The 17,067-nt window shown below is 40.0% G+C and overlaps 1 protein-coding gene across 6 annotated transcripts in view; it reads right to left on the reverse strand.

Annotated features, from left to right (window-relative positions):
* LOC142151375 (patatin-like phospholipase domain-containing protein 6) overlaps positions 1 to 16,327 on the reverse strand; it is a 40,310-nt gene extending 23,983 nt beyond the window's left edge. Inside the window, exons 1-14 of one of the 6 annotated variants that reach the window (XM_075206950.1) lie at positions 16,089 to 16,318; positions 15,161 to 15,208; positions 13,308 to 13,407; positions 10,383 to 10,435; positions 9,751 to 9,791; positions 9,543 to 9,677; positions 8,395 to 8,554; positions 6,136 to 6,216; positions 2,881 to 3,009; positions 2,033 to 2,113; positions 1,809 to 1,881; positions 1,639 to 1,728; positions 305 to 378; positions 34 to 120 (exon numbers count right to left, since the gene is read on the reverse strand). In XM_075206950.1, the coding sequence (XP_075063051.1) occupies positions 34 to 120; positions 305 to 378; positions 1,639 to 1,728; positions 1,809 to 1,881; positions 2,033 to 2,113; positions 2,881 to 3,009; positions 6,136 to 6,216; positions 8,395 to 8,554; positions 9,543 to 9,677; positions 9,751 to 9,791; positions 10,383 to 10,435; positions 13,308 to 13,407; positions 15,161 to 15,199 (1,143 nt within the window). In that variant the 5' untranslated portion in view covers positions 15,200 to 15,208; positions 16,089 to 16,318. Of the gene's footprint in view, positions 1 to 33; positions 121 to 304; positions 379 to 1,638; positions 1,729 to 1,808; positions 1,882 to 2,032; positions 2,114 to 2,880; positions 3,010 to 6,135; positions 6,217 to 8,394; positions 8,555 to 9,542; positions 9,678 to 9,750; positions 9,792 to 10,382; positions 10,436 to 13,307; positions 13,408 to 15,160; positions 15,209 to 16,069 lie in introns of all 6 variants that reach the window. The other 5 variants (XM_075206951.1, XM_075206952.1, XM_075206953.1 and 2 more) reach the window with 5 other exon arrangements.
* Between the last annotated feature and the right edge of the window lie 740 nt (positions 16,328 to 17,067).

The following is a 17,067-nucleotide window of genomic DNA, read 5'->3' on the forward strand; positions in this document are numbered from 1 at the left end:
AAAAATGATAAATGAGGTGAGGGCGGCTCTCACATCTAGGTCCATGAGTCTGGCCAGCTGTCGCTTTCCATTCTCCAACAGTCTTTCCATCCTCTCCTCGGACTCCCACTGAGCTGCATCCTACAAAACCAAACAATGGTAGTAAATGTATAGTCATATCCCATAGAATTACCCCAATATCCCATCACATCGGAGCCATAGAACATCCCAGACTTATTCTAAAGGAGAGGCTGGGATTTACTAATATTAGGCCACAGGTGTGTAATCCAGGGTATGAGCTCCCAGAAATGTCTCACAGCCTTACCACATCAGGGGCAGATACAGGACTCTGTCCCCCGTGACTCTGCTCCAGCTCACAATCCAGAGAGCGCCAGAACCCTGCACAAGACATAAACACTGCATTGGAAGAGATAGACAATCTGCATTGGTGCTAACAAAGGAGAAAACCTGCACTGAGACTACTGGATGTCCCCGGAACCTTGTCTGTATGACCAGATGCAGCCAATAAAACATACTGTGTGCCCTACAGTTATTGTAATAACAATAAATATGCATAGAGGCCCAGTCAATCAAGTAATACAAGTTTACCTATCTTGTTAATAAACTAAATATAAGGCATTGGGGGCATTTATGAAAAAACAGTCAGTATGTAACTTATGTGCAAAACAGAACACTCATTTGCACCCCTTGCATTGTAACATGGTTTTGCCCAGGAGACTGAAATAAGAAGTTTCTCAAGTTAAGATCCTTAATGAATCAGGCCCCTGGTCTGAAGTGAGTGAAAAATGCCTTCTCCTTCAGTATTGTTTCCAAAAAAAATAAATAATTTACAATCCCTTTAACATTTCTAAACGATAATAACCCTGCAAGCTTTCAAACACAAATAACTAGTTTAACAAATACATATTGATTTATTTCTGACTTTTACTCGATAATAAATCAAGACTTTAATATGAATAATTCTAAAAAATACAAAGCAGGAAGGTAATGTCTGGTGTATCACTCCACATTTCTGGAACACAGAAATAAAGGGTTCACCTTCCGTACCAATGCCAGCCAGGCTGCCAAAATGCTCCATTTACCATAAATAACTCCACACCAATTAAATAAAATAGACAACTAATTCAATTCATGTAAAAATTGCATTAAAAATGAAAAACATTTAAAATCAAAATAAAAACACAGGATGCCTGGTGCACATAGTCACAATTGTTCACTCCTTTAGTATAATACTATAGCATGTATATGTTATAAAATCCACTTCTATATTGCTGTGTGAATGGAACACCGGATACCCTTCTGTGATGGAGCCTTAGAGACAAGTTTCAACCCATACTGTTCATTTCCTTACTCAAACAGATGGCATGGGTGCAACGCCCATCAGCCTGGTGAGCAGTAAGAGTTCCGAGCAGAGTACCACCATGGGATCATTACAGACATCAGTGACTCCGGTAGATTGCGAATGAAACGTATCTGATAAGTACAACTTAGCTCTTATTATTTTACGTCAATTGTTTTCAGTGCTTTTTCTTTAATTGTATGTGTCCCTCAGATAGATAATACTTCTTCTCTAGATATAACAGGACAGATAACTAAGGCATAGACATAAAGCTTCATGGTCAATGCGATAATACCCACCTGCCTTCCCCACAGACTTGGATCTACAGCTCCCCAGCGGTGGGGCTCTCCGGTAGGCTGGGGAAACCTTTAGGACACTTGCAGCATCTCCTGAAAGGTAAGGAGCTGATTTATTTTATCGGAACGGAAATTCTTTTCAGCGAAAAGGAATAAAGGAAAATCAATCTCACCTTCATTGTGTGTTATACTTCTAGAAAGGGTGGGCCGCACAGCACGAGCCGAGCGTGAATCAGGCTGCAGGTCCTGTGTGGAGACAGTGTCCTCAGTGAATACAGGACACAATTAGAGCTATCAGTCCGTCCGTCCCCCCCCCCCCCCCCACAGTTGTGACTGACCACCTCGATGACACACATCCCTTCTCCCACCCTTAATGCTGAGAGATGATGGGCCTCACGTGCTGGAAGAGCTCAGTAGTCAGACCTAGATAATGGTGCAGAGCGAGGAAGGTGACTCTCTGCAGGCGAAGAGCAATGATCTGCAGAGAGAGGACGAGAGAAGGGGGATGACATAGGACACTTCCAGAGCGTTCACCAATCAGAAAAGATCTTGGGCCTGATTCATTAAGGATCTTAAATTAAAAAGTTTCTTATTTAAGTCTCCTGGACAAAACCATGTTACAATGCAAGGGGTGCAAATTAGTTTTCTGTTTTGCACATAAGTTAAATACTGACTTGTTTTTTATGTAGCACACAAATACTTGATAGCTTATTAGTACACTGAAATTTAAAGTTGATATTTGTGTGTTACATGAAAAAACAGTCATTATTTAACTTATGTGCAAAACAGAAAACTAATTTGCACCCCTTGCATTGTAACATGGTTTTGTCCAGGAGACTTAAATAAGAAACTTCTTAATTTAAGATCCTTAATGAATCAGGCCTCTTGTATTTATCTACTGCAAGTTAGTAAAAAGCAAATATGCTTTGGCTTGGTTACTATGGGTTACAGCACACTTTTTAGTATATACCCACCAGTGAAAATTTGCACAAAAACTGCGATCTGAAATCCACCCAGTGGTATTATTATAAACTTCAGTATATAGCAGACAAAACTGGCCAAGCGAAAACACCATCGATGCCTTCTCTGTATTTATTAAGCAGGTTTGCCTGCGTTACTACAAACGATGCATTCGGAAATAAAGAATGCTCGTGAGAAACTTTTCTGGGAAACTAGAGGATTACATCAACCAGGATGAACGTTTTTGTAACCTAAAAACATAGAAACACCACAGTTAGCGGGCACCTGGACAGTACGGATCAGGCTCTGTGGGTACATCTTGAAGACGGCACAAAATGCCTCAACGGGAAGACGTAGCACCGTGCTTTCCTCCATAGCCTTCGCGGTCACTGTGCGGTACGGTCTCTGGTGACCCTGCACGTGGAAAGAGCCGCTTAACTATAAGGACAGAACTAATGTACAAGCAATAGTTTATGTATGTTCACTACTGTGATATGCCCAATCATGTCTCACACACAGTATAAAGCTCAGTGGGCATACTCCTGGGCATCTTCTCATGTCCTAAAGCAGTGCTGTCCAGGGTATGGCGAGAGCAGGGATACAAGGCAGTATCAATAAAGGGTAAACCTGTCTGGGATCGCAACACCAATTGGGAAGAATGTAGCTATGCGGGCACTTTATTTTATTTTTTTGTATTATGTAAAAATGGTTAAATGTTCATGGAAAAACTATTGCCACCAGGTGCAATTTTGGACATTGTACGATCCTAGGGACTTTACCCATATGTCCACTGTCATAATAGACCAGGCCACCTCCACTGGTGTCCAAACACTGAAACGGAAACACCGGCCAGTCAGGACATTCATATTCATGTATTCAGGTTACAGATGTTATTGCCCAAATATGTGGAATTATATGTAAAATAATGGCAAATGGGCTAGAAGAGCCAGCACACACCAGCCCAGCTCTGTAAACTGATTAGGGCACAGTAACTCATGATTACAAGTCAGGTCTTAGACAGGTAGTGGCTCAGTGATGTTACTGGTCCCTAGCGCCTTGATAGGCTGGATGAGCACTGAATGTCAACAAACAACTCAAAGAGGTATATTTACTAAACTGCGGGTCTGAAAAAGTGGAGATGTTGCCTATAGCAACCAATCAGATTCTAGCTGTCCTTTATTTAGTACATTATGCAAATGACAGCTAGAATCTGATTGGTTGCTATAGGGAACATCTCCACATTTTCAAACCCGCAGTTTAGTAAATATACATCCAAGTGCCTACTATACTGATACACTCACCAATTATATCATACTGTCATTACTGTCATGTTATTTGTTTGTGATTACTCTTCTGGATTAGTATAAATAATGCTGGTGTAAGTGATACTTAAATATATAAGACTAGACAGAAAAATGTAAACATGTAATTTACCTGATTAGATCCAGAGGAATAAAAAGTTGTGCGCCCACACTAAGATGGTAGTAAGACCCTAATGTGTGGGCACCCTGCAAAGTCCAGTCTAAATACTATCTACCTGTGTCCTTTTAGTTGCACCCCACACATTAAATCACATAGTAACCAATCAGATTCTAGATATAAATGATCTACTATAATCGTGAAAATCACAGCTAGAAACTGATTGGTAACAACAAACCAAAACCTGGCGCAAGGAGAGATGATATAGAACGGAGACTAAGTGTAGAAAAGTATCTGCAGCTGTAGAGATCAATGAGATCTCAAACAAAGAAATAATAACTGAACACACAACAGCGCAATATACTGGTGTACACAATTAATGCACTAATAGATCCGTGAAGTGAAAATATACACTTTATTGATAAAAACATACCATCCAATATAAAATCATCACTGGCCAGTGGATACAGGACTAAACATGTAGAAATCAGGTATATCTGTATAAATGTTGGATACAAAACAAATCTTAAATAATCTGATTGGTCACTCAATGGTGGGTGACCGACTGTAAGTCCCACAATATAAAAATATCAATGTCCAATGACCCGGTGAAAAACACGAAGTGGAGCGAAGCTGAAAAATAAAGAAGTGTGGCCACACTATTGATATAAAGGTGATTGATGACGTGATTACAACAAACACCACTTCAGTGTTTTACATGCTTTCCTGAAAGTATATAAATGCCGTCTGTATCAATAGTAGAAGCACTCTATGAGGCAAATAAATGTCACTTATTGCATAAGCAGTTAGCGCTATATAGACCTGGTCTGCAGCTCAGTCCCGTGCTGAGGTCTGTAAGCACATAGTCTCATACCATGTAAAAACTCAGTGGAGATCGCGGTGAAGCCGTAGCTAAAAATGCTGGTTCAAATAGATGATATCAATCGCGGCTGGAACACTCGCAGCATAAGAGGCTGATAACAATTGGACGGCTAAAGGATAGCAACTTCCAGGGATTACTGAACAATAACGGGGTCAAGGAATAGTGTATCCCAACGGCTCAGTGAGGTCTCCTAGTAACCTGACGCGTTTCATGACTTGCCTGGTGATTTCTTCAGAGGAAGTCCTCAGCACGGGACTAAGCTGCGGACCAGGTCTGTATAGCGCTAACCGCTTATGCAGTAAGTGACATTTATTTGCCTCATAGAGTGCTTCTACTATTGATACAAATGGCATTTATATACTTTCGGGAAAGCATGTAAAACACTGAAGTGGTGTTTGTTGTAATCACGTCATCAATCACCTTTATATCAATAGTGTGGCCACACTTCTTTATTTTTCAGCTTCGCTCCACTTCGTGTTTTTCACCGGGTCATTGGACATTGATATTTTTATATTGTGGGACTTACAGTCGGTCACCCACCATTGAGTGACCAATCAGATTATTTACGATTTGTATCCAACATTTATACAGATATACCTGATTTCTACATGTTTAGTCCTGTATCCACTGGCCAGTGATGATTTTATATTGGATGGTATGTTTTTATCAATCAAGTGTATATTTTCACTTCACGGATCTATTAGTGCATTAATTGTGTACATTAGTATATTGCGCTGTTGTGTGTTCAGAAACTGATTGGTTGTTATGTGTTACACCTCCAACTTTACTTTTTTAGATGGTTAGAAAAATCTACCCTGAAGTGTCTCTGCCCCTCACGCATGAAACAACAGTCTCCTAATTTGCCCAGTTACAGACACTTATTTAAGAATTTAAATATAAGGCTCACAGAACCACAATTTAGTTTTTTTTACCAGACGCAATGATAGTAACACCTACTGCTCACCCTTGAGTCTTCCACTAATTTGCCATAAAAATGCCATCTTGTGCATACACCAAACACCAATACAGAACCAAAGACATCACAAACTGGCAATCTCGGCTTACACCGCGCTGCCCATTGTAAATAACTTTGTGTCACGAAGGTTAGAAATAAGTAAGCTGTATAGTAGCATCCAATTTTGTATGGTACAAAAATTATATATGGTTGAAATTATACTAAAGACTGCACCCATCGATAGAACAACAGTGGTACCGCTACACTGGTAATACCTACTCACCGTCAGCACGTCCAGTATACTGAGTAGACTGTGCACGTTGTCACCGGGAGCTACCGACTTCATGAAGTGCCGGGTACCGTCCTTTGAGGGAGAGAAAGATTTCTTAGAATATAATGTGGGTTGAACTCCAACCTGTAAGAATATCAGACTAACAGCCAAATGTTAGATCCGCTCTGTTGACAAGGAGAAGATACATAGATTAGATGCTGGGTTGTCCATGATTCCCCAGGATTCTCTCATATCAGTGATAAGATCCATACACCAGCATAGGTTCTTAGGGGGCAGCTCTACACTAATGGCTGCCAGAAATCTATGGTAGCACAAGGCTGTGTCAGCTGCCATCCATCATCAATCCATATAATAGGGGCAGTGTTTGCCGTTACTGAATTGCAGGATATCTAGATCAGGGTATCTAGATCCTAGGAATGACCGTAGACCTCTCACTATTCTGCCCTCCTTGGAAGATGCTCATAGAGTATATCTGCAGCGGTATTTGCATTGCCTGCAATCTGAACCCCAACTGCAAATGCTAGAACTTATAGTTCCACAATAGCAGGAGAGATACCAATTGCTCTAAAGGAAAATAAAAACTAAAACACAGTTGGCCTGATTCATACTCAGATGTAACCTCCATGCAACTTACATTTAAAAAATTTGAGCACCACCGAATGAAGATTCCCATCCCCCCTGTGCATTAACTTCAAATGGCGGCCCATGTACAGTAAACGGTGTCTCTTCCAACTTGCCCCCCCCTTCAGTACCTTTGCTCTTCTCCATACTGTTTGGTCCTAAGTTATCCACGTGGTTCTACTTTGTGGTCCCTCCCGCCGCACCACTGCTCCTACACACCTTCCTCTTATACAATCTCATTTTTGTTGATTTTGTTACTCTTGCGAATTATTAGCCTTTAAAAATTGGTCATCTGTTAATGTCTACTGGATCTCGTGAATTCCCTGTGATGTTTGTTTATATATTTGACCTAGACGCACTGTGGCACTTTCCCTGTGATTTGTGTGTTCTTTTATGTTTATGCCACAGTCCCGTTGTTCTGGTTTCTGTATCCTCAACTGACCATTCAAAATAAACAATTCTAAAAAAATAAAATAAGTGATCTCAAGATACTTTTCCATTTGAAGCTGGGTGTAGGTACTGTACACTCTACCTAAACGCTACTTGCCGAATGTTAACAGACAGAACAGAGTGCAGTACATACATATGTGTTTTATAAGGTCACATCAGGGCACATACAAAAAACCTTATATTAGAAAATAAATGAACAACACTAAACAGTATAATCAATAATAAAAATATGGTTGGTTCTTAATGCATACTGTACATACAATGTGTTTTTCTGGTCTATCTTAGTTGCAAACACATGTTCTGTGATAGCTAGTGGCACACATACAGCGGGTGAAATAACTGTTGAACACATCAACATTTTTCTCAGTAAATATATATTTAATGTGGCTATTGTAACAAAATTTACACCAAATGTGAGCAACAACCCTTGCAATCCACACATGCAAATTATCAAACCATGGATTTCCATAATTTAAGTATTGTGTAATAATGTGAAATGACACAGGGAAAAAGTATTACACAAAACTTTGATTTCTTTGCATGTGTGGATTGCATGGGCTGTTGCTGACATTTGGTGTAAATTTCAGTACAATAGCCACATTAAATATATATTTATTGAGAAAAATGTTGATGTGTTCAATACTTATTTCACCAGCCGTACATGTACTTTTCCAAACAAAGACGATTCCACGACAGTCATCACTATTAATCAGCAGTGACACCTGCCCTGCAGCTGGTACGAATGATACGGCCGAAACAATTGTACTCACGAGAAGCCCAGGACTTCATTTGTGCGCCTTTACTGTACATTGCCTACGTCCGCCCGCCCCGCTCTGCCCTTCAAGTCGTGGGCAGTCATGTCATTTGCATTCAAACATGAATCGCGTGCAATTGCACTCATTGATGCAAGGTCATTTTCGAAGCATGTTCAGAACTATTTCAGACAAGATACAGCAGCCAAACAGACTTACGTCCGAACATGAATCAGGCCCACTATACTTTAAACAAAAAACCTAAGAAAACCTGGCTATTCTTTGACAGAACATATAAGCAGTGCTGGTGCTGGTGTTGCTTTTGCTTCTTGCATAGAGCTCACATTGTTGTTAATATTTGATCTGTTTTACAGTTTGACAGTAGTCAATAATCAGGCAGAAGGGAGGGAGCTGAGGAATATCTTACAGGATCGGTCAGTGAAAGCTCCAGTCTTCCTTCCAGGACAATATAAATGCTGGAGTCAGGCTGTCCGGGGCAGAATACCAGACGTCCGGGGTTATAGTGCTCATACACCACGTGCCGACACAGCAACAGGAACAGAGGCCGCTCAAAGTGTCCCAGGACTCTATCCAAGACAAGGTTAAAGGTTATGTGAGAGACGGGTAAAGCTATGAATTTATTCTTCACATCATCAGTGTGATACTATGACTGCTGCCGATTACTGTAGGGAAACTACTTGAGAGTGGATTTTTTAAAGGGGTAACCTTCCAACTCTTCTCGGATTCGTGCTGTTGAGAAAGCTGTTTTATTTTTTTCCCGCAACCAACTGGACAGGATGGAGGTTAACATGGATCTGACAAACAGGCAATGAGTTCTCCCTTACCAAATCACCCGCATAATACTCTCCAGTAATGAGGAGGAACCTCACAACTAAATACAATCAAAACTAAGCAAGTTTTTGCCTGAGCAAATAAAACTGCAATATTCCATTATATCCATATTGTATTTTTATGACTGTTTTCTTAGAACTTACATAGGAACAATATGTTACCATTTATTCATGAAACCGGAATATAGTAATAACATTGTATTTTCTCCCCCATTAGAATGAAGGTATACTTGTTGCTTCTATACAGTCCAGGGAGACATGTTGTGGACTACACCAATATTCCACCAATCACTTTACAAGGAATTAATGACATTGCTCAGTCATGTGACTTCATGCCTCAGTACTGTCACTAGTTCCTACTGAACTGATAGACTGCATTCCTTTGAACATGGGTGTAGCCCACAGATTTCCTATATCTACCTTGGGTAGACTTATGAACATGCTAATGTATTTGTTAATGTAAATCTTACTTGTTTTACAGAATATTATAACATGGACAGTCCATGGGCGTGTACAATGACGCCCAGAACCAGGCTGTAATCTGTAATAGTATTGCTTTGATTTGCTAAAATGGCTATAAAAATTACAATTAGACATCATGACAGCAAGTGTTTTAGCACCGCTGATAAGAGGCTTTAATTAGGAGTTTAGATTACTTTTAGTCTGCAGTGACTGCTCCAGTGACCACCATTCATGTAGAAAGAAGAGACGTTCCAGGTCTTACCGGACACTCTGCAGCATGTACAGCACTTCTGGGGGCAGATTAGGGGGCTCCGGGTCAGATGGGGGGCTGAAGAGAGGACCTGGCACTGGATCTGCATGATGTGGCAGAGTAGGTTCCCATCTTCCCTTCCGAATGCTAAAAGATAGGATCTCACAGAGACTTATTTTATTAGTCGAGAAAGTTACATAACATGTCTAACCTTCCTCACCTTTGTTTTATACTCAGCACCTTCTTCTTCCTCTTCTTCATCTGCAAATAAATGGAGACGTTTCACCATATTCTATTAAACCTTTAGTTCCTGCTCAGCCACGTAGTATATACATTGGTGATTCCCCTAGCAGGAGCCCTGGGGACCTGCTCAGAGATGCGTTTTTCCCTGGTGTTTCAGGGTTCCACGCGCTCTTGAAATAACAAGCTTTCACACCAAAAGAACCCTGGTAAAATTCTTAATTCAAATTAAATATTAAAGGATGCTGTCACCCTCATTTTATGCCAAAGACAAATATAGAGAAGAGAAAAGATCAATAATATCAGCCCTGCTTTATGCTATAAGTGTTTGGATTGTGACAGCCTCTGTTTCTCCTGGTAGCACCACAGGACTTCTACTCCCCTTGTGCCTCATCTGTAGCTGCCCGTGTCACCTGGCTCCTCTACACCGTTCTGCTGTACACCCACTCACAAGACCGCGACCTGCAGGTTTGGTGCCGCAAAGTCCATACCTCCTTACAGTATTAACTACACAGACTCACGTTGCTGACAATAAAACAAATGGCAATGCTAGGATTGGTAGAAAATGACGGATATAGCTTTTCCTTATCAATAGCAAAGGAAATAAGTCACCTTATGTGAAATCTTCTGAGCTGGCTTCCTCTGAACATCATTGAATGGGGGATCTGTGGACAATTACATGGAACATCCCTAATGAGTACTAAAGGGTAATAATGTGCATGCAAGAAAGTAAGGCTACTAATGTAAAGATTGTTAAAACCCATCACTACAAACTGTACAATTTTATAAGATACTCTAGGACAGGAAGAGAGATAGCATCCATTGAAAGGACCGACGTTACCTAACATAATACTATAGCACCATCTAGTGGCTAACTCTATCATGTCAAGCAAACTTGAAAATTAAAGTTTATTCATCAATGCAATTAGCTCCCATATGGTATTGTTTTTAAAAACACACTTAATTAAATATGGAAGCAATCACCCACGTTACTTTTACATGGCTTTTTCTAACATCCACCACATTTACTGATTGAATTTTTGAAAATCTGAACATTGTGTGCGTGTGATTGTTGTTCTTATTTTGTTTCAGTAACTATGATTGTCCTTTTGTACTTGATGAATGTTCTTAAAGAGCACCCATCACCTACACACAGTGGAGGCGGCCATTTTGTGAGATGAACCAATATTCCTGAGAATGCATCAATTCAATAGGAACCAGCGAAATCACTGAGGTACTTCCTCATTTGTGTGTAAGTGACAGGTGCATATACACCGATCAGCGTTAGTTTAGTACTATGTTAATCAGAGGAGCTCCCCTGTGCAGTGTCTGGGCTCCTATACCAACATATACACCGATCAGCCACAACAATAAAACCACTGACAAATAAAGTGAATAACATTGATTATCTCATTATAATGGCACCTGTCAGAAGGTGTGATACAATAAGCAGCAAGCGAACAATCAGTTCTTGAAGTTGATGTGGAAAAATAAGCAAGTGTAAGGAAATGAGGGCCAAAAATTTTGATGGCTAGAAGACTGGGTCAGAGCATCTCCGAAGCGGCAGGTGTTGTGAGGTGTTCCCGGTATGCAGTGGTTAGTACCTACCAAAAGTGGTCCAAGGAAGGACAACCGGTGAACCGGCGACAGGGTCATGGGCGCCCAAGGCATATTCATGCGAGAGGGGAGTGAAGAATAGCCCGTCTGGTCCAATCTCACAGAAGAGCTACTGTAGCACAAATTGCTGAAAAAGTTAATGCTGATAGAAAGGTGTCAGAACACAGAGAGCATCTCCGTTTGCTGCGTATGGGGCTGCGTACCACATACCGGCCAGTGTGCACATGTTGACCCCTGTCCACCGTCAAAGGTGCCTATAATGGGCACGTGAGTGCCAGAACTGAAACAAGGCGCAATAGAAGAAGGTGGCCTGGTCTGATGAATCATGTTTTCTTTTACATCATTTGGACGGCTGGGTATGTGTGCATCATTTACCTGGGAAAGAGATGGCACCAGGATGCACTATGGGAGGGAGGCAAACTGGCGGTGGCAGTGTGATGCTCTGGGCAATGTCCTGCTGGGGAACTTTTGAGTCCTAGCCTTCATATGGATATTACTTTGACACGTTCCACCTACCTAAACATTGCTGCAGACCAAGTACATCCTTTTATGGCAACGCTATTCCCTGATGGGGATGGCCTCTTTCAGCAGGATAATGCACCCTGCCACACTGCAAAAATTGTTTAGGAATGGTTTGAGGAACATGAAAAAGAATTCAAGGTTTTGACCTGGCCTCCAAATTCCCCAGATCTCAATCCGATTGAGCATCTGTGGGGTGTGGTGGAAAAACAAGTCTGAGCCATGGAGGTCCCACCTCGCAACTTACAGGTCTTTGAAGGTATCTGGCACTAGGACATTGACAGCAGTCCCTTAGAGGTCTTGTGGAATCCATGCTTTGATGGGTCAGGGCTATTTTGGTTCAGGTGCTTTTAATGTTGTGGCTGGTGTGTGTGTGTGTGTGTATATATATGTATATATGTGTGTGTGTGTGTGTGTGTGTGTGTGTATATATATATATATATGCATTTCAATAGGGCTTTGGTTAGTGCTGGAACAAATATCCTTTTATTGTACTATTTTATAAGCACTATAGGGGAACACAACCCGACCGGTACGACATAGTTTTCCATGTTTCCTATTAACTTTCGTGGAGCCCCTGAATTTACAGTAATTGGCTAAGTGTACTGAATATGAATAGGTACATCCCTATGCAGTTTACCCCTTTAAGCAATAAACACATTACAAAGCCAAGCGTTTCAACAAATCGTATCGAAATTTCATAGACACATGTGTACCATAGAGCGGTACCAAAGTCCTGTACTTTATTCATATCTGATGTCGCTATATGGTCCAGGAAGAAATATACACATTTTAGCTCACAGCATTTTTTACATGTTCTTTTTCTGTGTTTATTTTGTTTATGAACCAGCTTTTATTTTTTTCACATCAAACTATATACACATATGACCGAGACCCAGAACCTCCCACTTCAGTAAGTGTGTTTTGCCAATGGAAAGAAAAACCTACTGCACTTGATAAATCCATCTGTTTGCCCAAATGTACTGAATAAACATGTTACTACAGTCTGAAAACGCCAGGATGCAATAAATAAGACAATATATGCTTCTTGTATTTTTCATGTATGACATACTGTAAAAGATAATTACATTAAAGGAACACAATCACTTTACATTATTAGCTAAGGTTTTGTTTGTAGTAACTCTACTGACCCCACAGAAGAGATCAGCGGTGTCAGGGATTTTCCCACTCTCCCTTAGGTAACAGTGAATGGAAATCATTTTACTCATGCCTGCCTATCTATAGCACTTTTGCACCAGCAACACCAGTAGGACGTGTTAAGCAATGCAGTGAGGAATCTTGTTACGCCATCAATGGCAGAAATGTGCAATAGCACAGAAGCAATTAATTTGTGTTGCTTGGGGGTGGTAATAAGGGATTTACTAAAAACATGCAACTAACCTGATTTGTGAGCATGTACCAACCACTGGATAAACCACAGTAAGCAGACTCCTCCCACAAGAAGCCCCGCCCCCATGGTGTAATGTATGATTGTATAGTCCTGGGGGAAAACACACAAATTACTGAATAAAAGAGACTGCCATACATACCCAGCCTACTGCACTATGGCTACTACAATACTATGTCACATACTGTGTATTAATGTAATGGAGGCACATTTATCTATGCATATATCATACAACTGAAATCAAGATGGCGGCTCACTGTAGAAAAGGAGTGGTACTTGTTTGTGTGAATATGAAAACAGACCACACATTGTCAGAGACGTCTCAGGAGATTATTAATTCCTATGGCCTCTTCCAGTACCAGGAGCATTTTCTATGGAAGCATTGTCCATCAATTACTTTCATATTATAAATTAGTTATAAACTTTCAATTTCTTCAAATAGAACAAGTTTTAAAATCTCCTGTAGAGCTAATGAAAAATATTGATGCAGGTCTGCATTCTACTCCTTATCTAAGACCAGTAAGTTATTGTCCCTCTTTTGGATATACTATAATAATTTTGAAGAATATTGTCCTCCACAGGCACCAATATGTTTAATCATTTCTACCTTTTTGGTTACTTTTAACTTTGCTGATTCCTGTTTTTTCTGTTGCAGGACATTGATGAAAATTGGTGCACATGAAAAGATGGTGTTGTAGATAGCAACCAATCAGATGTTTGCTTTCATTTAATAGATGTCACTAGAAAAATGACAGTATCATTGGTTTCTATGGTCTCACGCCACCTTTTTCTCTGTATTGGGGTTTTCATAAATGTAACCTGCTGTTTTCTATGTTAATTTATGTTCAGCAGACTGACAAAGTCTATGTGCCATTGTATATTAGCTCATAACAGTGCCAGAAACTAGGAGCCAGTTATATTGTAATTAAAAAAGTGTGAGCCACATTTTGACAATTTCCAGCTATCATTTGACAAGCACATGATTTCTGGTAATTATATTATATCCCTCAAATGACCAGCATATAATACACAGCCTATGCCCCCAAAAATGATTAGACTGGCCTGTGCTCTCACAAAACAATGACACAAACCCGTGACCTGATTATAATGGTCTTTTTCACCACAAAATTATAAATCAACCTGTTCCCCACAAAAAAAGAAGTACAAATCTGACCTTTATCCCCACACAAAAAAGTGGGTCCCAACATCTAGCACTTCCACAGTTTACAACATTTTTCTTAACAATTAGTAAAATGTGACATAATCTTGACTCTGTGTACATTTCCGAATGGTAAGCAACCATGTACAGGGCTGCTTGCACCCCTACTATAGCTATGAACTGTGTGCCCATAAAGGATTAGCTTTGTCAGGGTGCATCCAAAAGGCATCTAGTCCATGTTGCCTCTCCTCTTGAGCTCAGAGCTGTATAAAGTGGTCACTGATCTCTATGAGGATTGCCAGGGCTATTCACAAGCCACTTAAGGACACACAGGGTGAATGCTTGACAGAGCATAGATGCAGCTTGCAGTATTGTTTTCCATACATGTTCAGTCTAGCATCTACTTTATGGCTTTGTGCACGGTCCCCTGCGAACCTCATAGGGTCCAATAATCACTTTATAAAGTTAAATTTCAGCTGCACTCGGTTCTGTTCAATAGCAAATTAACAGAATGCAGCTTAAGTGAATGGCCAAAAAAGGCTTAATCTGTCATTGATATATTTTCATACTACTATTATGTGTTTAAACCTATTTAGAGACAGTCAGTGGATGAATGTATTAATCCACTGACTGCCATTCCTATACTAAGCAAAGGTGGTATTCAAAACAGCTCTACCCAATACTTACCATCTCAGTTCCTGCCAAGCTCCACCCCTCCTGCATCATGTGACAGTCCTGCACAAAGAAAGGAGTTCATCTCAACAAACTAGCTGACATTTTACCAATTTCCCAGTTATTAGACTAAATACTGTATACTGTTAAACAAATGCATTACATTTATCCAAGGCAGCTAACAATTGTGTTACCACTGTGCTCTACAGAATCTGTGGTCAACAAGATGAAATACAGCTTATCACAGTGAATTGTTAGGTGGCTGTCTGGTGCGAATATAATTTTATCTCAGCATGTCACACAATATAATGTAATGGTCAAGCAATGTGATAGAGCTTCACCATCCCCCACAATGTTTGCGTGCAAGGCTTAGGCAAAGAATATAATTGAATTCACCTCCCAAAGTATGTAACTTGTATTATCTTGCTGTAGAAAAATTTACTTCAACATTATAATAATAATAATATCCCCCATATGTTGCCTCAACACTCCCACAATAGAATAAATATCAGGGTCACTTAGTCTACAGCCTCTTATTCCATGGTTGTCAGTTACTTTTTTTTCCAGTTAATGACACTTATCCTATGTTTAAGAACACATTGTGATTTCTCATATAGTAAATATGATTGTAGGTATAATATTCTAAATATTTTCATGGTCAAATTGCTTGCAAAGTTACTAAACAAATACATTAAATTTTTCTGCAGGACATTAAACCTCACTATAAATAACCTTTTGCTATGCTGCAGACCAATAACCTCCATTAGTTACATTATGCCACTATTGATCATAGGGTATAATATTGTCTGCCTGCACTTAATGCCATGTAAATCCCTCTCTCAGAGTAACATTGCTCATTGTCCTACCATACAGACTATTGTGTAGCCTATTCCCAACATGTATGGGTGAGAAGAACTGTCATACAGAATATTTTACTTTCCACCTTTGTCCTCACTTGCTTGACCTTCTTGTGAGTTGTTGTCAAGTCTCAGCCACTATTTGTGACATCATCAGCCAGGGCAGGGCAGGGATTTCAGCCATATTAGGCATTGATAGTAAACACAGCACCATCTTGCTCCACCCGCTGTATATGAAAGGACGTGTGTGCGATCCTAGTCGGCCATCTTGCTCCACCCAGACGAAAATTTAACGTTTGTAAAGTACAAGTTAAAACTCCATCGTTCGCCAGTTATCAATGTAGTCTGTTAGCAAAATAGACATCTACACGTGTCAGCAGCGTCGGCTGCTCCGCTGTTGTACATCACACATGGACGTGAATGTATCTATATCTGTGCTATACGTTTGTCAATGAACCCTGCACTGGATTTACTAGGGTAGTATTACATGGACAGCAGTCTGCTGTACACACCCTGCCGGCAGTCTGAGCTATTGTTGGACCTATCGCTGCATCTCCCACATCGGATTTTATATATTATACACACACATTTTATATCCATCTATCTGCTTGAACTAAACATTTTGCCAAGCTTACAATAAATACTACATTTTTTTAATGCATTAATACTTCATGATATGCATTTATTTACTCTTAGTTAAAGGCTCCCAACAAATAAATGACCATATAATGTAATGATCCCTTATTTGCAATAATAAGGAGAGCGGTAGCAGACCCCATGGATTATGTTATAGCACCACTAAAACTTGTTTGTATTATTTATTTGTGTTTGATATATGACATTAATTATGAAACACCTGTTTTATTGTTTTGGCATTTTTGCCTTCTAGGTTTACACCTTACTAAAGGTGAGAGCCCAAGTCAAAGCATTTTATTTCAATATAAAAAAATAAATAGAAACCTTCTTCCTGGGGCCTGAATTCCAAGTATGGCCATGTTTTTTTTTTTTTTTTTTTTGAAAGATGTTGATTGATTTTATCACTGAGGGGTTAGTTCTTTGTGTAAA

The sequence above is a fragment of the Mixophyes fleayi genome, chromosome 4, assembly GCF_038048845.1.
Source record: "Mixophyes fleayi isolate aMixFle1 chromosome 4, aMixFle1.hap1, whole genome shotgun sequence".
NCBI classification, from domain to species: Eukaryota; Metazoa; Chordata; class Amphibia; order Anura; family Limnodynastidae; genus Mixophyes; species Mixophyes fleayi.